At 43.5% G+C, this 24,751-nt stretch overlaps 1 protein-coding gene across 3 annotated transcripts; it reads left to right on the forward strand.

The window, feature by feature from the left end:
- The first annotated feature begins 17,801 nt into the window (after positions 1-17,801).
- On the forward strand, positions 17,802-24,483 carry EOMES (eomesodermin). Of its 3 annotated transcripts, XM_055285074.2 has the most exons (7): positions 17,802-17,830; positions 18,742-19,077; positions 20,135-20,289; positions 20,976-21,097; positions 21,559-21,717; positions 21,804-21,865; positions 22,621-24,483. In XM_055285074.2, the coding sequence occupies exons 1-7, from the start codon at positions 17,802-17,804 to the stop codon at positions 23,357-23,359; spliced, it is 1,602 nt and encodes a 533-aa protein (XP_055141049.1). In that variant the 3' UTR covers positions 23,360-24,483. The 3 variants fall into 3 exon arrangements, with proteins under 3 accessions (XP_055141049.1, XP_055141041.1, XP_055141033.1); XM_055285066.2 differs by having other exon boundaries at positions 17,829-19,077; positions 22,678-24,483; XM_055285058.2 differs by having other exon boundaries at positions 17,830-19,077.
- Positions 24,484-24,751: the final 268 nt, after the last annotated feature.

Raw genomic sequence — 24,751 nt, forward strand, 5'->3', positions numbered from 1 at the left:
TATGTACAAAGACCTTCCTTTTATGTTGTTTAACGTAATGAACACAGGCAACCAAAGAAGGGACTCAAGACTGACTCACTGAGTAATCCCTGGAAATATATAGTTTTGAGATCCTATTGAATTGGACATTCTAACTGACAGTGAAATCAAGTTTTTTAAATTTCCTCATGCTTCCAGCTCAATCAGCTTCCTTGGAACTTTTATTTTTGGTTTTAATTCTTCTACTTCCTATATCTTACACACATACACACACAAGCACACATATCCTATTGGTTCTCTTTCTGTGGAAAACCCTGAGTACTACAGAAGATAAAAGAAAAATATCACCTGTAAAACTTTTCTGGAAAAATTCATATAATACCATAATCTCGGCATGCAAAAGAGGTTGGAAGTGCAGAGGACAGTAAACAGAAAGACTGGCATTGAGATCAGAATTCATATAATTATAAATAATGGCAAATCATGATAGCAATTGGAGTTATGAAATGAGTCTTAAATATTCTTTTTTTTAAGGGAAAACGACATAATGAAAAGCATAAGAATATAACATTGATGTAATGGACTTGTACCTAAATCTCAAAGACTACTGTCAAAAATTCAAAAGTGAAAGTCAGTGAAGCGCATGAATTTATTTACCCAATCAATTTATATTTATCAAATATCTGCTATGTCTGAGGTTCTGTGCCCAACATTGAGGATACAGCAGTAAATGATACAGACAATATGGATTCTGTCATGATGCTTACATTCTAGCTGGTTCATGTCTTCACAGTAGAGATCTATACATGCTGTTTTGTTTCTTAGGCTGGAAATTTCTTTAGGCTCATTATATTGTTTAAATCCATTAAAAAATAATTATTAATGAAAGAGCTGGCCAGGCGCGGTGGCTCACGCCTGTAATCCCAGCACTTTGGGAGGCGAAGGCGGGCGGATCATGAAGTCAGGAGATTGAGACCATCCTGGCTAACATGGTGAAACCCCGTCCCTACGAAAAATACAAAAAATTAGCCAGGCGCCATGGCGGGCGCCTATAGTCCCAGCTACTTGGGAGGCTGAGGCAGGAGAATGGCGCGAACCCGGGAGGCGGAGCTTGCAGCCAGCCAAGAAATCACCACTGCACTCCAGCCTGGGTGAAAGAGTGAGACTCTGTCTCAAAAAAAAAAAAAAAAAAAAAAAAGAAAGAGCTATATTTTCAGAAATACAAATAAAGTACAGAAAGAGAGAAAGGGAAACAAAAAATATAGACTATATAACAAAAAAGGCAACAAGAAAGAAGTAAAAACATAAAATAAGATGGCAGAATTAAGACTAAACATAAAACATGACTGACTATATTACTATGTAAAATAGATTACTATAATACACAACTTTGGCATAACTCTCTGCTAAAACAGTTGACAATCTGATAATTAAATAGACCAATATAAATGGAAGAAAAAAATTTTTAATATGCTGAGAGTATTTCTAGGCCCTATTCATTTCACACACAAAGTCTTATGGAAGTGATACTTATATTTAAGTCATTTCATAGAAAATAAAACAAATTTCCCAAATTATTTTTACAAAATTAGCACACAATTGCTATCAAAACCTAACTAAGAGAAAATAGACCTTATAAATAGTGATGTAGGCTGGGTGTGGTGGCTGACACCTGTATTCCCAGCACTTTGGGAGGCCGAGGCAGGAGGACTATCTGAGGTCAGGAATTTGAGACCAGTCTGGCCAACATAGTGAAACCCTGTCTCTACTAAAAATACAGAAAATTAGCCAGGCATGGTGATGCATGCCTGTGATCCCAGCTACTCGGGAGACTAAGGCAGGAAAATCATTTGAACTTGGGAGGCAGAAGTTGCAGTGAGCCGAGATAGTGCCACTGTACTCCAGCAGAGTGAAACTCAGTCACAATAATAATAATAATAATTCATTTGAACAAATAGATTTTATCTTTTTAAAAATGCAACATTATCCACTTTGGGAGGCTGAGGTGGGTGGATCAATTGAGGTCAGGAGTTCAATAACAGCCTGACCAACATGGTGAAACCCCGTCTCTACTAAAAATACAATAATCAGCCGGGTGTGGTGACACGTGTCTGCAATCCCAGCTACTCAAGAGGCTGAGGCAGGAGAATCACTTGAACCCCAGGAGGTGGAAATTGCAGTGAGCTGAAATCACACCACTGCCCTCTAGCCTGGGCGACAGAGCTAGATTCCGTCTCAAAAAAAAAAAAAAAAAATTATCTCAGATAAAATAAGAATAAATTGTGAATTCTTTAATTTCGTATATGTCCACAAAATACATACACTACATATATATTTTCAAAGGAATTCATATGTATTTTAAATACATATATATGTGTATATGTATGTGTATATATATATGTGTATATATGTGTATATATATGTGTATATATATGTGTGTATATATGTGTATATATATGTGTATATATATATGTATATATGTGTATATATATATATGTATATATATATATATATATATATGTATATATATATATATATATATATATATATTTTTTTTTTTTTTTTGAGACAGAGTCTTGCTTTGTCACCCAGGCTGGAGTGCAGTGGCGTGATCTGGGCTCACTGCAACCTCCACCTCCTGGGTTCAAGTGATTTTCCTGCCTCAGCCTCTTGAGTAGCTGGGATTACAGGCATGTGCCACCACAACCAGGTGATTATTGTATTTTTAGTAGAGACGGGGTTTCACCATGTTGGTCAGGCTGGTCTTGAACTCCTGACCTCATGATCTGCCTGCCTCAGCCTCCCAAAGTGCTGGGATTACAGGCATGAGCCACTGCACCTGGCCCAATTACCTATATTTTATAGATGTGTGTGTGTGTGTGTGTGTGTGTGTGCACGTATTCAAAATTTAGCACGAGGCTACATGATTTAACACTAGAAGCATTCCCACTAAAGTCACGTACAAGAGGAGGATATTAGCAGCAGCAGTGCTATAGTATAAATATTTGCATGCTCCCTAAATTTATATATGTTAAAACCTAGTCCACAACATAATGGTGATATTAGGGGTGGAACATTTGGGAGGTAATTAGTTCATGAGGGTGGAGCCCAGATGAAGGGGATTCGTGTTTACAGAAGAGGCCACAGAGAGCTGTCTTGTTTCTTTCTACCATGTGAGGACAAATGGAGCCTACCTTAGAAGGCACCATTCATGAACCAGAAATCAGACCCTCAGGAAATACTAAGTCTGCTGATCCCTTGACCTTGGACTTCCTAGCCTTCAGAACTGTGAGCAATACATTTCCATTGTCTATAGGCTACCCAATTTATGGTATTTCATTATAGCAGACCAAACATACTAACATAAGCACTGTGATTTCACATTGATTTTGAGTGATGGTTCAATATTCAAGAATTAAATGAAAAAACTAAGAAAATTATCATACCCTATGGATCATATCTTAGGAAAATGTTCATATCCAAGCAAGTGATGTTATAAAAGAATAATCAAGTGCAAAGCTACTCAAAGGCAAAAGAAAACTCAGATAGGTAGTCATTAACTTTTTTTTTTTTCCAGCCGTGATCTCACTCTGTCGCCCAAGCTGGAGTACAGTGGCGCAACCTTTGCTCCCTTTGCTCACTACAAGCGCCTCCTTCCCTTCCAGGTTCAAGTGATCCTCCCACCTCAGCCGCTGGAGTAGCTGGGACCACAAGTGTACACCACCATGTCTGGCTAATTTTTGTATTTTTAGTAGAGATGGGGTTTCACTATGTTGTCCCGGCTGATCTCCACCTGCCTCGGCCTCCCAAAGTGCTGGGATTACAGGCGTGAGCCGCTGCCCCCAGCCACAAGATTTTTTTTTTTTTTCATCAATAGCTTTACTATAACAAACAATATACCAATTAAGTCTGGGCGAGGTGGTTCAGGCCTGTAATCCTAACACTTTGAGAGGCCAAGGTATGAGTATCACTTAAGCCCAGGAGTTCAAGACCAGCTTAAGCAACATAATGAGACTCAGAATCTGCAAAAAACACAAAAATTAGCTGGCCTTAGAGGCCACGAGCCGGTAGTCCCAGTTACTCCAGAAACTAAGGTGGGAAGATGGTTTGAGCCCAAGAGGTCAAGGCTGCAGTGAGCCAAGATTGCACTGCTGCACTCCAGCCCAGGCAACAGAGCAAGACCTTGTCGAGAGACAGAAAGAGAGGTGCCAAGATTCTTTTTTAAGTGGCAAGTATTTTGTCCTATAGGGGGAAAACTATATTATAAAGCTAAGATAATTAAAATAGCATGTTGCTAGTAGTGATAAAGACAAATAGTTCAATGGCAGCTAATGGAATCCAAAATTAAACCAAAGTATGCAGAGAAATGTGGTACATATTTTAAAAGTGTTCAAATTAAGGATAATCAGTAAATGGTATTTAGACAACTGGTTAGATAATTGCTAAAACATAAAGATGAATTTCTAACTGTTCTTTCCCTCAAAATTAATTTCAAATGTGTCAAACATTTATGATGTGGTTTGAAAGCACCAGAAAAACTCTGAAGGAGAGCAGGATTTTCTATGGCTTCACATAAACCCCAACATGCAGCAGGAAAGATACTTAACTTTCTGTACAGAATAAAATGTCATTAAATCAAAAGACAAATGATAACAGAGGAGAAAATATTTGAAACACTCAACATAGTAGAGATATATATATGATATCCAAAAAGCTCTTACTAAACTTAAATATGACACAGAAATTCATCAACAATTTTAAAAATGCAAAGCAGTATTGACATATTTTCCCTGGCCAGACTGACGAAGACTAGAGGATTAATAATAATAGCTGGTTTTGGTGAGGATGGAAACATTTTTATTGGGAGTGTAAATTGGTATAATATTTGTGGAAGAGTATCTATTACTGTGTATCAAAATTTGAAACACAAATGTATTTCATTCTAGAGCCATGAATTCTAAGGATTTATTCTAATGAAATAGTAAAGCAAGTATGTAAAGATGTTTGTGCAAGAATGTTCATTGTGTGGTGTCGCTTATAAATGAAAAAACTGAACTAATATTTGTATATTTACATATTACATATGTATATAGCTTATATGTAAATGTAGTACATTATGCAAATGGATATTTATGTAACTCCATGCTCAATCATATCTGGAAAGATATATAACTCCATAGTTAGGATGTTGATTCACATCATTTTAGACATTAAAGTAATTATTGCCTCAAAATATAGGGCAGGCCCAACCACCAGCAGCTCAAATAAATCCTCAACAATCCAGATTCTTTCCCTGTCTTTGATTTGTTGTTTGACCATTGGGTTCCCCTAAAAAGATTTCCCTCATGGTCCCAAGATGGTGCCAGAGGCAATCACACTACTTGCTTGCTTTTTCTACTTAGGTAGGAATGTGAAGGAGAAAAACTCTCTCCCAAGCATTGACTCTAAGTCTTTCCCTTCCATCTGGGCCAGGAGCATCTGCAAGGAAATGAAACACACTGATTGTCAACCTCTCCTTAATGCAGCTGGGATCACTTTTCCCAGAGTCTTATGAGAGGGATGGATGCGTAAATAAAACAGGAATTATTTTAGGAAAAACAAATGGAATGAGGGAGACACTAGGTAGGCAGCCACTGGTGCCCTATAACCACCATTGTTCAGAGTGGTTATCACTAAGGGATTCGATTATAGATTGTGTTTTGTTTTGTTGTCCTTGTTTTTTACTGGTTCTCAATTGCTTTTTTTTTTTTACAAAGATCATATAACATTATAACATCAGGTGGGAAAGTTTTTCCCTGGTTATATTTTTTGTGTAGAAATAATATATTATATATATAATAATATATTTATTTCTATATATTTTAGTATATATTTACATATAATATATTTTTATTTTAAAAATCAGTGGAAAATCTAGACTTGAAAATGTGCTGATATCAGTAACTCTACCGTCATATAGTAGAAATGTTCAACCTAGGCAATTGCTTTGAAGTCATAAATTTAGAAGATGAAATGTAAGCACGGGGCTTCCTCTGCATTCTCAATATTCCCTAATCCCTGTCTGCTTTACCAACGTGCTTCTCTGTGGGTGCTCAACAATTTGTAGAGGAAGTGTATTTATAAGTATTTACTGTTGAACAGAAGAATACAGAAAAGTAAATGTATGCTACAGCATAGCTTCTATCTTTCTATCTCCTTTTCATTTTTGCTGCTTTCTTTATCTTGATATCCCTTCCCTTAATACTCCATAACATTATTACAATTAAATATTAAGAATATAAGGTAGGTACCATCTTCAAATAGCCAAAAATTTTTAAGTGTTACTAACTTTCTTAAAAATATAGTCTGACCTCTGTGTCTCAGCAATCCCACTCCTGTGAGTACAGGCCTGACAGAAAGATGATACAGATACTCACCAAAGGACATGTACAAGAATGTTCATATCAGCCCTATATATAATAACCCAAAAACTAGAAACAACACAAATGTCTTCAACAGCAGAACAGAAAAATTATATATTTACACAATGAAATATGACACAGCAAGTAGATGGAACAAATGCACGTATGCAGTACAACATGAGCGAATCCCAAACACATGTTGAGTAAATGAAGCCACGCACAAAGAACACAGTATAAGATTCCATTTATATAAAACTCAAAAACAGGGAAAACTAATCAATGGTTACAAAAGTCAAAATGATGGTTACCTCATGGGAAGCAGTGAGCAGAAGGAAGAATGCGAAGCATCTGGAATTTGGGCAATAATGGATTTCTTAACACGGATGCTCATTATACAAGTGTGTTCAATTTGGTAAAACATATCAAGTCGTGAATTTAGAATACTTGTACTTTTTTGTATGTATTGTACTTTAGGTTTATTTTTTAAAGTTTACTTGAAAATTATGGCCTGAAAATATACAGCTATCATCTCTTTCTTAATTTTAAAAAATAAGATGATAACTGTATATTTTATTATCTCTTTCTTATTTTAATGGATAAGAATACTCTTGGCTATATAATATTGTCTTACCACATGATTCCTTCTACTCCTAAAATATTACAAAACAGATCAAGCAGAGAAGCAGATCCCAGCCTACCACTTAATTGAGTTCTCAAACCCTTTTTCTCACTTCTCATCCTGTACCCCTCCTTTCAACACTTCTGAGTCTCAGTTGGCTCATGTGGACAATTTTCTCAGGCTCCTATTGTAATTAAGCCCTCAGTGGGTTTATGCCCTATCTCTGCAACTTGGTAATGGTCTGACTTAAAGTAACTTAGCTTTCAATGTCTCAATTTTCTCACCTATAAATGTTGTTAATAAATAATTTTTCCTACCTCATATCATATCATTGTAAGGACTAAATGAACTAAAAGGTGTAAAGCACTGAGAGTAGTGAGCTCATTGGACAACACTGACTTGCATTGATTCTATGACACATCTTTTAACTTCTTAGAAATCAGATGCATTCTACAAGCAATAGTGTCTTACCACCACTGTTGATCAGGTGGCAGTTCTGACATAGCTGTCACTGCTTGTGAATACAGCTTTTATTTTCCATTTTATGTGTGCATGAGTGAAATATGAAAATAATACTTTCTCTAAATAAGCAATTATTGGCTGGGCACGGTGGCTCACACCTGTAATCCCAGCACTTTAGGAGGCTGAAGCGGGTGGATAACCTGAGGTCAGGAGTTTGAGACCAGCCTGGCCAACATGGTGAAACTCCGTCTCTACTAAAAAAAAAAAAAAAATTTACCAGGGTGTGGCGGCACGCGCCTGTAATCTCAGCTACTCGGGAGGCTGAGGCAGGAGAATCACTTGAACCTGAGAGGTGGAGGTTGCAGTGAGTCAAGATCTTGCACACCAGCTTGGGCAACAGAATGAGACTCAATCTCAAAAAACAAAATTATTTCAATAAGCACAAAATTAAAATTCTAGGACACAGCTCTTGTTTTCTTTGTGGTGAACACATCAGTGACGCATATCAATGGATGGCATCTTAGATTTGTTGAAATGTCCTCACGTAATACCTCATAAAGTTGCTGTTAAAAGCTTTCTAGCATTATTCTATTTTCATATATTTTTATGCATTATTTAATTTTAAAATTGTGTGTAAAAATCCATCATTTTAAGCTAGATATTTTTTAGTGTTGTTTAAAGCTTTCCTATGGAATTGGGCAATTGAGAGTCTTCCCAGGGATGCAGTGAACTGTGACTAGATGCTCTGCATCACATATTTCCTTCTACTTGTCAAATGTCCTCTTTTTCCCTCCCCCACTGCCAATCCCAGAGCATCAGCAGACTCAGGGCTGGTCGCGGGGTGTTCCCACACGCCTTCTCCTGACTGCCACCTCCCTATTGCTGTCTCAGCTCAAATGTCAACTCTCCATAAAGAGCCTCCACCAACCCACAAGTTTGCTGCATATTGGAACCATCTGGGGATCTTTAAGTACTCCTGATGCCTTGTCTCACCGCCAGAAATTCTGATTTAATTGTTCCGTGGTGCAACCTGGGCATCAGGATTTTTAAGAACTCTCCAGATTATTCTAATATGCAGCCAAGATTGGGAACCACCGCATTACTCCGTTTGACTGATACCTCGATATTCTGATACTCTCTTATTTGCTGACTTGATGTTGTCCGGATCCAACATCATCCACTTTTGTACCCCGGCACCTCGTGCAATATCTGACACACATACTAGGTCAACAAGTGTTTTATAATATTGTGGAATCAACTGAATCGTACAGTGCGACTTCTGAGAAGTGTAAGGAGCTTCAGCATCTTCAAGAGTTGCCACTGGGGCCGAGGAGAATTCAGGAAGTGTTTCAGATGGGGTCGCTCCCTGGACCTTAGGTAACAAGCAATTCCTGGCCCACACCTGCCCAACCCTATTCGGGCCCCAGCTGGCAAGCAGAGCGGGATGTTAATGGGGCTGACGGTTCCCTCTAGGTCCTCCGCTTTGATCTGACCTAAGGCAGCACTGGGACCATCTAGCAGATCGCTCCCTGGCCCAAGAGCTTCTGATCACAGGGCAGCGTATGAGTGCTTGTTTACCTGCTTTTGGGGTCTCAGAGGACAAACAATGAAGGAGTCTCAGTGAAAGGGAAACTCTCACAGCGGGGTTCCGCACACGCAGAGCAAGGGGGCGCTGCGTCTTCTGCGGCGCAAATCTTTCGACCCTCTGCGCTCTGCCGGGGATTGGGGGGCGGGGGGCGGGACAGCCGGCTGCTGGCCGGGGAAAGGACTGCAGCTTGTGGGCGCAAGCAGCTGCAAGGAAGGGCCTCAAAGCATCAATATAATTTTTAAGCTATTTCCCGCCAGTTGTGAGCCCGGGATGTGCCAAGCTAGCAAAAACTCCGACGTCTCCAAGGAACTAACTTAAAGATATATCATAAGTGAAAAAAGCAAGGTGGTGAATAGAGTGTATAAAAGCGTGCAAATGGGTGGGGGACAGATAAAGAGAAATTCAGGTGCGCTTACGTACTTACTGGTGCAAACGTAACATAGCCCCAGAAACACACAGGAGAAACTAATAGTGATTGCCTTCACTTCGAGGAATTGGGAGGCGCAAGAGTTGCCAATCTTGTGGCTTTTGGGTTGCTGGGTATTTTTTTTTTTTAACTCATGCAAGTACGTTAAGTATATATTGATTTTACATTATATAATATATACTACATATAATGTATTGTTGATATATTCATATATGTATGTAAGTATTATCAGTTGTTGGAGTCAAGTTGTCTAAATTAACCTCTGCCCTGGACGATGACCTAAGGGTACAGAGAAACAGAGAAGAATCTCGGCGTCAAGGACCAAAGAGGGAGGGTGAGAGGAAATATGTGGGATCCCCTACCCCCGTATCTTTTCCCAGAAGCCAATCTGGAATGGATGTGTATTTGTAGGGGGCGGTGATAAGATAAACTGAAGCGCTCGAATACCTGAGTGCCATCCCGACTGCATTTGGAGAACTAAGCCGCCAAAGGCTGGGGGGTGGGGAGGAGGACAAAGGAAGGGGTGGGATTGCGAAACCATCGCCCTTATCCTTCTCCGCGTAGTAAGCTTCAGGAACCCAGCTCCTGAGGGAGCCTTCCCTGACTGCAGGGCCCGACGCATGGGTTTGAGCCCCTACGTGGACTTTTTTTTTTCTTTTTCCCGGGCTGCGCGAACCAGGGCGTGTGTGGGAGCGATGGTGCATCACGGGGGGAGCATTCGCCACGCGCTCGGAGCCCTAAAAGACTCCTCTGAGGCGGAGTTGGCTGTAGTGCTGGCAAGTGCGCAGTCCCAGAGAGCAGTGTTTCGGGATTAGGGCGTCCGCCGAGGTTCCGCGCTCAGAGGAGGGAGAGACTAGAGGAGCCTTCTCGCTTCCCAGCCCTTGCTCAATTCGAAGGCTTCAAACGTCTAGGGGGAGGCGAGAAGCGCTCATGAAGTCCAAAAACCCTAACTTTAGAGCGCGCTTTCATGCAGGAGGCAGGGGCACCGCGAACCCCAGCGAGGAGTAGGAGAAAAGGAAATTTATCTGGAAGGGGATGAGGGAGATAACTGGCTGTTGCTTCGCCGCGGCTCTCTCTTCGGATCGTCCCTCAGTAAAAGCTCGGGGCCGAGGGATCAGTTTTCTGTTAAAGGTTTCAGAGTTCCAGGCAGGAGGTACCGCCTTCTCCATCTTCTAGGTCCTCCTGGACTTAAGGTTCACAAGTTGTGTAACCTCAGGCAAGTTAGTTCATCTCTCTGAGCCTGGGTTTTCTTAACTGTAAAGAGAAGATGCTGAAAGCACCTACCTTCAAGAGGTGGGAGTGAGAGCCTAAATGGGATGATATATGCCAAGGGCTTGGCCCAGCCCCAGCACTTAGAGAGTGGACAACCCATGTCATAATTATGCCAAGCAAGGATGACCGATTCTACCCCAAAGCTGGGATTTACAACCGAGTGATGGAGCCCGGTTTCCTCCAGAGACTCATTCTGAAGGTCCACCGGCTGTAGATGGACACTGAATGCCGTTCACTGGCTTGCTCCGAAGACTCACAGGGTCCCCGTTCCATAGCCTACATCTGCCCCCGCAAAGAAAACAACGACCCACCCCTGCCCCCATTCACACGTACTTAATCCCCCCACTAGGAGCCCCGCAGCCCAGATCGCTCGAATTCACATCCCCAGGCTACCATTTTCAGCTGGGTGCTTTGAGCCAGGGTCTTCGCCTCTCTAAGCATCACTTTACTCTTCCGTAAAATGGGATTATAACAGTGTAGGGTGCTATTTCTTTTAAAAGATTATACAAGTAAAGCAGAGCAAAGTCAGTTGCTGCTTTTCTTATTCTCCTTTTTTGTGGATTTGCAGATAACCTCTGTTCTTGAAAAGTCAGCCCTAAGTGGTGGAAAAATGATCCTAGCTGCTCTTTGTTGCCCCTTGGATACGCCTTTACTATGGCTCCTTCATAATCTGTGGGGGGAGGGAGTTCCAGGGACCGTCCCGGCCCCTGCTGAGTGATTAAGCAGCCCAGGCCGGCCTGGCCTTCGGGGCCTCCTCCGGACTTCCCTCGACAGCCGCTCTCTGCGGTAGATCTTGCTCTGCACTTGCTCTGTCCCCTTAATTTGCAGATGCCGCCACTGAGGCCCGCAGGGACCCACAGCGAGTGGATCCAGATGGCCTCTTTTTCTGGACATCCAGTTAAGGGTGCCTTCTCCTGGAGCGAGAACCCTGCGGGAGGCTTCCGACTACTCACTTAACTCCTTCGTGGTCAGGCGTTTAACCAAGTAGGTGGAGAACAAAAGCTGAGCTAAATACCCTATTTTCTTTCTTTGACAAGTAATCGGCCGGAACGGCAAAATCCCAGCGGGTGGCGGGAGATACTGGAGGCCTTGGGAAAAACAGAATGCTAATGGCCGCCTGGAGGGGGCGGAAGGCACAGCCTGGTTAGGGCGCCCCAACCGCCTCGCTTTGAAGTGCACCTCTCCAGCCCAGCTCACCGGGAGGGCACTTGATTTCCCCTTTCGGGGAAATAAAAAAGAGCTGCTAGAGTAACTGGGGACTCTCTTTGGTTCTGATTGACTCACTCCTTCTTCCTACCCCTGGTTCACGTTGCTTTTGACCTGTTTGCTCCTGGCCTCCCCCATCGGACTGGGAATCCCCGGGAGGAAAAAGACTAAGGTTTATTCATCCTAATTTAGCTCCAGTATCTTAGTAAGAACGGTAAAAAGTAAGCTCAGTCTAAGTGTAATGGCGAGTAATAGGAAAGACTTCCTATGTAGGTGTCAGGTACTGTTCTAATTGCTTCATATTAATTATGCTGTTATACAGGTGGGGAAATTGAGGCACACAAAAGTTAAAGAGCTTTCCCAGACTCACAAAGATAGTAAAGGTTACAGCCACAAATACATACAATTCTGAATACAAGGTTCTGTTTTCTCTTAGAAGTCTGAAAAGGGAGACCTTTAAGGAATGACGGCGACGGTTTTCTATCCTGTTGTCTGTCCTTCCTTTCTCCTTCCCTCTCACTGTTTCTCACTCGGTTATGTTATGGGCTTACTTATTTTTGCCCCCAACCCAAACTTCCTCTCCCTACTTTTCTCACATAGGGTCTGGATGGGGGAATTCCAACTATCCCTGTCATATTGAAGCCTTGGTCAACAGGATTTGGGTTCTGCCCACCTGTTGTGTAGACATCTTGCTGCACCTGTATCATAGGTGTGCCTTCTGTTGAAACATTAATTTTCATAGGCTCTGTCAACTCTGTTAGGAATGTACAACTGATTTACATTCGGGTTAACATTTCTCCTTGGTGACATGGTGTTTGCTTCCCTTAACAGCTGTACTACAATTCCAGCACTAACTTCTTTTTTTCTATTTTGCTATGGAAGAAGCTTAGCATGGAAATACAGACAAAGGCCATGCAACAGTGTAAGAACTTTGAGATAGAAAAGATCTTTAAAATGATATATTTTAAAGTCTGAAAAAGATGAAAATATTACGTCTATTAATTTAGAAAGGTCTTTGTTTTCTTTTTCGCTTAGAAAAAAAATTTACTTTAGTCCTTGTGGTTATAAAGCCTAAGACCTGACACTGTCCCTGACCTCTGTTAGCTGTTCTAGCACACAGGTTTAGTAAATTTTTTCATTTAATTGATGAGCACCTACTGTGCTCCAGGCTTTTCAGGGTAGAAAAATGAGCAAGATAGATGGAGCCCCGTATAACTTTCATATATAGCATAGCAACGATTAGCCAAACGTTCCCAAAATACACTTTCTTGAGAGTGTTTTACTTTCTTTGCCTAATGTGGCTTTTCTTGTTATTATATATTCCCATATACATGATGAGGAAGAAGAAAAAGATGATGATGATGACGATAAAACAGCAGCTAAATACAGAAATTCATTAGCAGTTTAAAAAATACTTTCATAAAAAAGGTAAGTCATGATTCTGTGTTATTGTCAAAGACTGATTCAATCTTTAGGAAAAGATAATTTATCTTTGTAATAAGCAACTATTAGTGTGTTCATTTATTAACTTCCATTTCAGGATTCCTTCACCTCCTCATATTTTAACAGTGAACCACAAAGTGCATTAGCAACATAGATATATAGACTTAGAGCAAAGATAATAGTTTAAACTGGTCATTTTTGTTGAAAAAAATACCATGGGTTTAATATAACATTTCACGTCACACATTTGTAGCTCTGGTTTGGGGGTTTTTTGTTTCGTCTTGTTTTTGTTTTTTTGTAAAGCAAGTGGTCAGTGTATTTCAGTGTCATGGTGAAATATAAATTCTAAAAATTCTTATAAAAGTGAAACTTTTGGTGGGAGTGTCTTGCTCTTGTCAGCAGAATCAACACTGCTTGTCTTTAACAAGATGTTTTATCTTACGGGACATTTTCTTTAAAAAAAAATGAAACATGAACAACCTAACGGTGATTAAAGCTCCCTCCCTCATTGGAAAGCACAGCAGAGGTGGCAGATCTGGCCATCAGAGAACAAAGGGCCAAAGAGTAAACCTGAGATGGTGAAATAAAATGTAACATCAACAAAGAAAGGGCCATAGATAAATAGTAAAAGGACCAACTCACCACAAAAAACCCATTGACGCTTTCCCAGAGTCCAGGCAAAGCGCTGGTGACCGGTTAATGTTGGAATGTTTTCCTAGGGTTAAAAGGAGAACCGGCAGCAAGTCTGCTCAGAATTTACAAAGTGTTTGAATAACATGGACAGTGTTTTGATAACATGTTTTTAGTGGGGGTGAAAATAATAGTATTTATTGGGACATTTATATGGGACCCCTTGGGTGTGGGGGTGGGTGGCACATGGGGAGAGGTAAACCATATATCATTGCACTCATCTATAACTTACCTCTGTAACATATCCATATGTATGTAAATGTATTTCATGTATAATAGTCCTGTTCCAACCAAATGCTTCTCAGTTTTGCTTTTAGAAGATCAATGCATGGATAGTGGTTACCTTTAAGGGGGAGAAAGAGATAAAGAGGTCATCTGGTCAAGCTGGCAATAACTTCGACCAAGACAGTGGTATGAAGTTGGTATTATTCCTCAGAACAATAGAGAGTGAGATCTTTAATATATTCACACACAGACTTGGCCTTGGCTTCCTGGTAGCCTTTAAAGATTCCTGCTTGCTCCATCTCAGGCTGAAAGGTGCAAGATTTGAGTTAATCCAGCAGGTATTTGGGTCTGGGGTTTCAAGGGGTTTCCATGTTTCCTCTTCAGTGTTGATGTTTTTGTTCAATGTATTCCAATACACTGTCAGTTGAGCCACATAAAACCAGGCACCTTTCAATAAATGTCTCATTTGGATTTCATGAAGCTTGGGGTGTAATTGAAATCAAACAGCAAACAGGCTGGAAGGCTCTGTTATTTGCCCACCCAATCTAAGGAGGGTGCTGCCTGACATGTTCACTTAAGCCTCTGCTTTGGCTTTCTTTTCTATTCCTATTTCTGGAAAGGAGTGCCTGGATTTTAAAGTGTGGCTGGGACACGTGAAAATATTTTTTATGTCTCTTCCCCTGGCTATAACATTGAGCTAGCAAAAGGAAAGCCCATTTCAAGCAGGAAATCACAGACTTGCTCATCTATAACTCTCCAGGCATTCTAGACTAGTATATTCTAAATGTAATAATAATAATAATAATAATGTGATTAGCTAATTAACACAGAGGAACTATTAAATGAGATTTTTTTATCTTCAGCCAGAAAAAAAAGATCTGTAGCTGAAACTGTGCTTTTCATTATTTTAAAGAGAATTTGTAACATATACTTACAAATGTGATGTAATACAATATGTAATATAATATTATGTACAGATTTTCCATGTTCCAAAAATCCTGGGTCCTAGAGTAGCTTTATAGAAAATGAATTTTTATTCTCTTTGAATTTGTCTTTGCTTCTCCATATGTAAAATGTCTTGAAGTTTGGGAAAAATAATATATTTATTGGGGAAGTGTGTAGATATGAACCAAAATTTCCTGTCCCCAAGAATCAATACAAATTCTAATTATACACATCTTGTATACATTTAATAATTAGGTGGTGCTCATACTGAACTCATGCGCTTTCAAAAGCTTGCTCTGGGGCTGGAATAAAATCAACGCTTTCTGATGTGGCTCGGGGGACAGCTGGCCCGCGTTATTCGCGCCAGAGTGGGTCGGAACGATGCCTGTTGCCTGCGATGGCACTTTGCCACGCGAAGCGCTTCCCTGGCTGAGTCAAAAGCATTTTGAAGGGACACCGAGGCCCGCTTCTTGCTTTGTTAAAGCGCAAAACTGTCATGTACCTTTGGCCACCCTAGCTCCAAATAACGTGAGATTAGGTCTCACATTAAGGAGATTTCTCATCCCTACTTTTCCCTTAGACATCTTGCAACTCAGGTCAAGGATAATGTGGAGGATCCCACGAATAGTAATCAGAACCCGCTAGCCCAGGGATAGATACGTCGTCAAAGCCGCCCAAGCGGCGCGGCCCCTTTCTTTCCTTGAGCTCGCGTACCCCTCACGGGATCTCCACGTTGACAATTATGAATTCTTCACAGAGCTATACTACTTGAACAATCAATGTTCGAGACTTCCTTGGGTCAAAATAACACTAAAGCAGGGGAGGAAGGCATGGACAGTGTAGTGATCAAAATAGCCGTGCCAAACACTAACTATACTGATGACACGAAACGCAGGAAGCGCAGGGCAGAACGCGCTCAGTACCAGCTTTCTGGCTATCTGCTCCTGGCCACTCTGGCCCAGGACCTACAAGGCCACCGCCCCAGCCCAGTAGTCTCAACTTGCCCCCTCCCCTGTGGCTGTGCCTTGACCCTGAAAATCTTCGCGCACTCCTGGGTTTCACCACCACACACACGCGAGCGCCCGAGCGCGCGAACACACACATCAAAAAAAAAAAAAAAAAAGAACCGTGACAAATGCCCTGGAGAGTCCAAGTGCATTAAGGACCTCGTTCTCGGAGACCCTAGACATGCCGATGTTGGTGCTGCTGTGGTTGGAAAATTGGGTTGGAAAGCTTCGCACTGTTCTACACCTGCGTGTGCGCGCTCAGCAATCCTTTGGCCACCTCATCTGTTCTGGGCGAAGAGTTTCCCGTGTGATCGCGTTCGGTTGGGGAAGCAGAGTCCCGACATCTCAGCCGGAAAATGCGCTCCCGGAGCGATTACTGGCGGCGTCTGTAATTGCTTATTAACAGCGAATATTCAGGCTTCTCCTTATCCGCAACGAAACGTGCCCCCCGCTTCTGTAATAATGAAACAATAAAATATGACGGCCCCGCTCTTGAATCTATCTGAGGAAACGCAGCGAAGAAACAAGCAGCTGGAGTTTAATTCAATATCAAACTGATTATTTCACTAATTATTCTACCTTCTGTATTAGCCGCAGAGCAGAGGCGCAGGGAATCCTAACTGCGGGGCTGCTAGGGAACCTTTGTTTCTTGGTGTCAGGCCTAACTGAAGATGGTGGTGAAGGGACGGAATCCGGGATTCAGGAAAACTGAGCAGAGTGGATTTTAAGTTGTGGGGAATAAAAGTGATTGTCTCCCCGAAAGCAGGTGTGTTGGCGTGAGTATGAAGTGGGTGTTAGCTCGCTTAGTTTCACTCTTGTCCTGTCCCCAGTACCCTCCCCTCTCCAAGCTTCTTATTTAGAAGCTGAGAGCTTAGGTCCTCGAGGATGGCAATGTTCTCTGGCCGTACCCAGAATCCCAAAAGCTTAGCGCGAGTTTCCTCTCTACAAACCTTTCCCACTGGGTAAAAGGATGGGAACAAACAAAAAGTGGTTCCTGTGCGTTGAAGGCCAGGGAGTTTGCCTTCGACAAGAGGAAGGTGTGCTTTGAAGTTACAGCTTCTGACGAGGAAAGAGACTTCCGTGGGCCTGTCTCCAACTCGCCCCAGTTTCCCCAGCCTCCAGGAGTGGCGCTTCCCTGCAAGCTATCAGCTTGAAGAATCTTTCTCTCTCTGGCCTCTAAAATGTGCTGCAGCCATCTCATTCTTCCAGCGGAGGGCTGAGATGACTAATGTGCCAAGGGTGGACACTGCTACGGAGACCCCAAACTTTATCCCCCTAAATTTAGGCGAAATTACAGACACCAGGATTGATTATCACAGCGGGACGCAGTCTCAAAAAAAAAAAAAAAAATCAGGCTAAAGGAAAAGAAAGTCGCAGGCGACTTGATCCAATTAGTAAATGCCTAATTGAATTAGTGTCACCTCCACCAGCCAATAGGAGGGTCTCCGGGCTGTGAGGCCGGGAAGCCCCTCCCTGGCCGCAAATATATAAAGCAGCTAGTGACAGCCCGTAAGTTTCCAAGTGGTCAACTTGACCGATGCTTTGGCAATTGCAAAAGGGCAGAAAGGCGCGGGCTAGTGGGTGGATGGGGACAAAGATCTAAGTCCCCTTCTTCCAGCGTGTGAGCCTGGGAGGAGGGTGGGGGTCCTGAGGAGCAAGAGGTACGAGGAAGGAAAAAGAGAGGGCTTCTGGTTTAGTTTCCACCTCCTGCTTTCCAACTCACGGCGCTTTCCTTCCGGAAAGGACGCTGGATTCAGGGCGCGCCGGTACGCGCAGTAGCGGCCCGCGAGTCGGCAGGTGGGTAGCCCCGGCGCGGGAGGAAGGGGAAGTTACCTTCCCCTCGGAAGAGGGCGCTGGCTCCCCCATCCCGCCTTTATAATAAGGCCACGGGAGGAGAGGAAGCAGCCAGCTGCCGTCTGCGCTTTGCAAAGCATGCAGTTAGGGGAGCAGCTCTTGGTGAGCTCAGTGAACCTGCCTGGCGCGCACTTCTACCCGCTGGAGAGTGCGCGAGGCGGCAGCGGCGGGAGCGCTGGCCACCTCCCTGGCGCAGCCCCCTCTCCTCAGAAGTTGGACTTAGACAAAGCGTCCAAGAAGTTTTCCGGCAGTCTCTCCTGCGAGGCCGTGAGCGGGGAGCCCGCAGCCGCCAGCGCAGGGGCCCCCGCGGCCATGCTTAGTGACACCGACGCCGGGGACGCATTTGCCAGCGCTGCCGCAGTGGCCAAGCCGGGGCCCCCGGACGGCCGCAAGGGCTCCCCCTGCGGGGAGGAGGAGCTGCCCTCCGCCGCTGCAGCCGCCGCCGCCGCCGCCGCCGCGGCTGCGGCCACTGCGCGCTACTCCATGGACAGCCTGAGCTCCGAGCGGTACTACCTCCAGTCCCCCGGGCCTCAGGGGTCGGAGCTGGCTGCGCCCTGCTCACTGTTCCCGTACCAGGCGGCGGCTGGGGCGCACCACGGACCTGTGTACCCGGCTCCTAACGGGGCGCGCTACCCCTACGGCTCCATGCTGCCCCCCGGCGGCTTCCCCGCGGCTGTGTGCCCACCCGGGAGGGCGCAGTTCGGCCCAGGAGCCGGTGCGGGCAGTGGCGCGGGCGGTAGCAGCGGCGGGGGCGGCGGCCCGGGCACCTATCAGTACAGCCAGGGGGCTCCGCTCTACGGGCCGTACCCTGGAGCCGCAGCGGCGGGATCTTGCGGAGGACTAGGGGGCCTGGGGGTTCCAGGTTCTGGCTTCCGTGCCCACGTCTACCTGTGCAACCGGCCTCTGTGGCTCAAATTCCACCGCCACCAAACTGAGATGATCATTACGAAACAGGGCAGGTGAGCGCAGCGTGGAGGGGCCTGTGGGTTCGGGGATAAAGGGTGAACGTGTGGTCCTGGGGAAGATCCGGGATGAGGGAGCTGAACCCAGTCGTTCCTCGCGGTGCTTAAGAGTGTTTGACCGCGCGCAATAAATCTCCGTAGACACCGCATCTCCAATGCGGTGTCCCTCTGTGTCAGTGCCCCGGCGGCTCTTGCAGGGTGCCAATGTTACTGCTGTACACCGCTTTTCCCTCCCATCATCCTCACCTGAACAGACCTGGAGGAGGCGGAAATGGAAATTAGGGCATGTCCACAAGCTGGATTCGTTAGATCCTCCTGCTCGGCGGTATGCTGGTGCATGCCTGCATGCCGGCAAGGAGCCACCGGTAGGGAAGGCTCAAGAGCTGGCCACCTGAGCGCAGTAGATGGGCTCCCGCAGTTTTAGGCGCCAGGGTCTCCACGGGGCGTCTCCGGGAGGTGGGCGTGAAGGCTAGAGCGCCGGCCTCGGAAGCTTGGTCCGAGTAGGTGGTTAGATCTGCCCTGGAGCCAGACCTGGCTCGGGTTCGGTGCGCGAGAAAGTTGTGATATACATCCAACTGCTAACACTGGCTACTTCTGGGGAAAGGGAGGGGTGGGTGCTGAGAGGGGTACTCAAAGGGGACTTTTAGCCTAAAGTTTTAATATATGTGTTTAACAAGAATAACCTAATATTGTTCTCTGGTACTTTTCAAAATGGTGCATTTAAAAATTAGTAGTTTTTAACATTCTAGGAGAAAAATTTTAATGAGCGTCTGAAAGGGCCGAGAATAATGAGCCTTCGGAAGCATGCGAATTTGGGATATACCGATGTTGGGGCAAGTTCTTTTTTTTTTTTGAAAAGACACTTTCCAAGAGTTGCCAACTCAAAAATATTTTACATAGTTTCAGACCACTTGATCTACCAGCATTCTGTTCATTGCAAACTTCTAAATGTGCTCCGACCCTATCCCAGGTGTCTGGGAACCCGCCGGGGCCTGGGCGCGTTCTAGGACATCCCAATTTAAGTCGATTTTTCTGGTTCTATTCCCTTGCACAGGCGCATGTTTCCTTTCTTGAGCTTCAACATTAACGGACTCAATCCCACTGCCCACTACAATGTGTTCGTAGAGGTGGTGCTGGCGGACCCCAACCACTGGCGCTTCCAAGGGGGCAAATGGGTGACCTGCGGCAAAGCCGACAATAACATGCAGGGTGAGCAGAGAAGAGGCTTGGGCCGGGGAGGAATAGGCGGGAAGAAATCGGAACCCTCGACTCAGACAACTCACATTTAAATGTAGCACTTTTTTTTTTCTTCCATTCTGAGGCCTAGAGGTGTTAGTATGAGTTTCTTTGAGTACTTGTTTGACGGAGAGGAGAATTTGCTAAGTCAGATTTCTTGTCTGCCAATATATAGATATTTAGAACCTTTAACTAAGACATCACCCCTCCCCCTAATCCCTACGTTTAAGAAATTTGTAGTCATAAGCTCTCCAGGTGGGAAGGGCTCCTGGGATTCTAATGTTCACTTCAGAAAGCCCAGCCAAAGTTCAGTTCACCCATAAATGTCCAACTGTCTTCCATCGGATGTTGCCCTTACAGCTTTAGAAGGCCCCAAATTGACCTTCAAGAGTCATCTCCTGTTAGCTCCGTTTCTAAATTCTGAAATGCCATTCAGGGGAGTCCCTAGTGCAAGAAAGGTTGGAAGCACAGGGGCCTGGGAGGGATATCGATGTAGTCCTGCTGGTCTCCACTGGCCTGTTTAAGCAACTTTTGCTGGGAGACCAGCTGTAAGTCTAGCTCTTATATCTTGCCCATAACTAAGAAACATCCCTCTGCTTTCTCCATTTGTAAACAGCCCTATATGCTTGGGTTTTGTGTTTTGTTTCATTTTCTCTTAGGCAACAAAATGTATGTTCACCCAGAGTCTCCTAATACTGGTTCCCACTGGATGAGACAGGAGATTTCATTCGGAAAATTAAAACTCACCAATAACAAAGGCGCAAATAACAACAACACCCAGGTAGAGTGACAGAGCAGGAGGGGGTATCTTCTGGCTGTGACTATAAGTTTTTTTTCTAATAAGAGTCCCTATTCTTTTCACTGTATTTATAATATTTGCATTTGTGACCTGTTTGCTCGCCTGTTTCTAACCTTTTTTGTTCTTTTGACCTTTCTCATCTTCACTTTCTTATTGGATTTCAATAACTGTGAGTTGACTATTAAGAACAGAAATATCGAAGTATTTTGGGAATTTAGGAAACCAAGAGGAAAGCATATCTATCAAAACCACATATCCAGCTATGTTTTAAATTTCAAAAAAAGGGAGGGGGCAATAATGAGAACTTTAAAATTGCAATAAACAAAGCTGTTAGGAGCATTTAGAAGTCCCATACCAAAATACATAGTTTGTCAAAATCTAATTTTGTTGAACCACTAAGAGACTTTTTAGATTTAGCAACTTTTTTTCTATACTCTTTCCAGATGATAGTCTTACAATCCTTACACAAATACCAACCCCGACTGCATATTGTTGAAGTTACAGAGGATGGTGTAGAGGACTTGAATGAACCCTCAAAGACCCAGACCTTTACCTTCTCAGAAACGCAATTCATTGCAGTGACTGCCTACCAAAACACCGATGTGAGTGCCCCAAACATCTCAAGAGTCTCTAAAGCTAAGGTCCAGCATGATAAAGCACTCAATGACTGTTTTTCTCCCCTATCTAGATAACTCAACTAAAGATTGATCATAACCCCTTTGCAAAAGGCTTCAGAGACAACTATGATTCGTAAGTGCAGCTTTTATCCAAACTTGCATGATCATCTCTGAACAGGACATATATCAACAGGCACTTTGCTGATAATGTATTTTAGGAAGAGCTTTTACCTTTGGGATTTTTACATATTTTTATTTTTTCAAATTTTTTTCCTTTACTAATCTTGCTTTAGAATTTTCTCAGAAGGGTTGTGTTAATTTCTGAAGAAATGTTAAGGACTTAAAAATGAAGAGTTTTCTTAGCATTTGTGTGAAGACTTGAAATTTTAAGAATCTGCATTTATATATATTTCATTTTTTTATCCTACCAAGAGCAGATATTATTACTCTCCCCCACCCCCACTTTTTTTTAACATAAGAAAAAACTGAAACTAAGAGGATGTAATTTCACAACACGAAACAGCAAGGCCCTGCTCTTTTTAAAATCTGAGGTTTCTACTGCCACAGCCAGTGTTTTTTCCATCACATTGACAAAAGAGGTTTGATCTGAGTTTTTCATGTTCTAGGACTAGTAAAGGTAGATTTTCTATAGTTTAAATACGTGACGCCTAGGAGGAAACTTTTTCTTACATGGTGGGAAATTTTTCCCAATAAGCCAAGAGTCCAGCTAAAATGGGCCAGTGCATCTCCTGCCTTGGTTGTTTCAGCCCAACGGACCAGCACTTTCGGTACAGATAACCAACACAAGCCTGTTTCATTTCTGGGAGGTGGTTTGGGGACAACATTAGGGTTTTTTTTTTTTTTTAAGTGTTTCTCTTTATATTGTAGCATGTACACCGCTTCAGAAAATGACAGGTTAACTCCATCTCCCACGGATTCTCCTAGATCCCATCAGATTGTCCCTGGAGGTCGGTACGGCGTTCAATCCTTCTTCCCGGAGCCCTTTGTCAACACTTTACCTCAAGCCCGCTATTATAATGGCGAGAGAACCGTGCCACAGACCAACGGCCTCCTTTCACCCCAACAGAGCGAAGAGGTGGCCAACCCTCCCCAGCGGTGGCTTGTCACGCCTGTCCAGCAACCTGGGACCAACAAACTAGACATCGGTTCCTATGAATCTGAGTATACTTCTAGCACATTGCTCCCATATGGCATTAAATCCTTGCCCCTTCAGACATCCCATGCCCTGGGGTATTACCCCGACCCAACCTTTCCTGCAATGGCAGGGTGGGGAGGTCGAGGTTCTTACCAGAGGAAGATGGCAGCTGGACTACCATGGACCTCCAGAACAAGCCCCACTGTGTTCTCTGAAGATCAGCTCTCCAAGGAGAAAGTGAAAGAGGAAATTGGCTCTTCTTGGATAGAGACACCCCCTTCCATCAAATCTCTAGATTCCAATGATTCAGGAGTATACACCAGTGCTTGTAAGCGAAGGCGGCTGTCTCCTAGCAACTCCAGTAATGAAAATTCACCCTCCATAAAGTGTGAGGACATTAATGCTGAAGAGTATAGTAAAGACACCTCAAAAGGCATGGGAGGGTATTATGCTTTTTACACAACTCCCTAAAGATTTATTTTAACCTCAAAAATTAGCTAACTTTTTGCAGATGGACTTGGTGGTGTTTTTTGTTGTCTTCTTTGCCTAGGTTGCCAAAAAGATGTTTGCCTTCCACCTTAATGCATCCTGTTTTGTGCAATTCTCTAAAAGAAGGTGCCAAAGCTTTTTGATTGCTGCAGGTAACTGAAACAGACCTAGCATTTTTTAAAAATAAGATTAATGGAAGACTTTAAGGTATTTTAAAATTCGAAGGGTATCCAAGGTTCTGTATTTATTTATTGGAGAGACACTAACCATTCAAAGAAGCAGGCTGTGAACATTGAGTGCCCAGTGCTATCAAATGCATTAAAACCTTTGATTCTCATTTCTATTTGTAAATTCTTAAGCAAATAGAAGCCGAGTGTTAAGGTGTTTTGCTTCTGAAAGAGGGCTGGGCCTTCAGTTTCAGCAGGAGACATTTTGCTGTTACATTCTGCCAGGGGCAAAAGATATTAGGCCCAGGAGTCAAGAAAAGCTTTTGTGAAAGTGATAGTTTCACGTGACTTTGATTCCTTAACCCCCGGCTTTTGGAACAAGCCATGTTTGCCCTAGTCCAGGATTGCCTCACTTGAGACTTGCCAGGCCTCTGCTGTGTGCTGGGGTGGTCAGTAGGACTTAGGAGAGAGCAAGGGAAGGAGTCACCAAAAAAAACAAAAAAAAAAGAGAGAGAGAGAGAATTTAAAAGTGTACAGTTGTGTGTTTAGATACACTGTAGAATAATGTGGTATATATTGTATAAATAGTCTACATAGGTGTCTGGGATAATGTAAAACTGGTGCTTTGGCTTTGTAAAGAATTTGCAAATCACTTAACAGCTGCAGGGGCAAGGGGAGAGTTTCATCGTCCCCGCGATATTTGGGAATATTCTGTTTACTTCTTAGATAGTTAAGAATGTATTCAGCTACTCTGTACTAACTTGAATCGTGTTTAAGGAAAACTCCTATTTCATCCTCTTCTTGCGCCATCCCCTCTCCCTAACTTGGTAACGTGCAGAAACTAAAACCTGATACCACAGCTCCTATAGGCTTTTTAGAAATCTTGGATTTTTATGTACAGTCTTAGTCATTTTTAATAAATGTGGTTCAATAAGGGAACGGGCATAGCTCTGTCTTCTGTGCTGTTGGGGTTTTCATCTTTGCTTAAAGATCTCATTTTGCTTCCTCCTCCATCGTTTTCAGCTTTAACAGTGCCTCACCCATCCCCTACCTCCACGGAAGGCTCTAGAATCTCTAACTGGATACTGTAGTCATGCGGGGGGTGGGGATGTTTTGTTTATCTTCTTTTTTCCTTGAAAGGGAATGGGGCTATTTCCTTACCCCACTGAGAAGTCTGGACAATGGGTGTTGGCGGGGCGGGGGAGGG

Source organism: Symphalangus syndactylus, chromosome 1 (genome assembly GCF_028878055.3).
Source record: "Symphalangus syndactylus isolate Jambi chromosome 1, NHGRI_mSymSyn1-v2.1_pri, whole genome shotgun sequence".
In the NCBI taxonomy this organism is placed as follows: domain Eukaryota; kingdom Metazoa; phylum Chordata; class Mammalia; order Primates; family Hylobatidae; genus Symphalangus; species Symphalangus syndactylus.

Coding starts and splice junctions, on each gene's coding strand:
- EOMES (XM_055285058.2), top strand. CDS start 18,197: ATGCAGTTAGGGGAGCAGCTCTTGGTGAGCTCAGTGAACCTGCCTGGC. Junction 21,098..21,558: donor CAAATAACAACAACACCCAG/GTAGAGTGACAG, acceptor TACTCTTTCCAG/ATGATAGTCTTACAATCCTT. Junction 21,718..21,803: donor CTGCCTACCAAAACACCGAT/GTGAGTGCCCCA, acceptor TCCCCTATCTAG/ATAACTCAACTAAAGATTGA.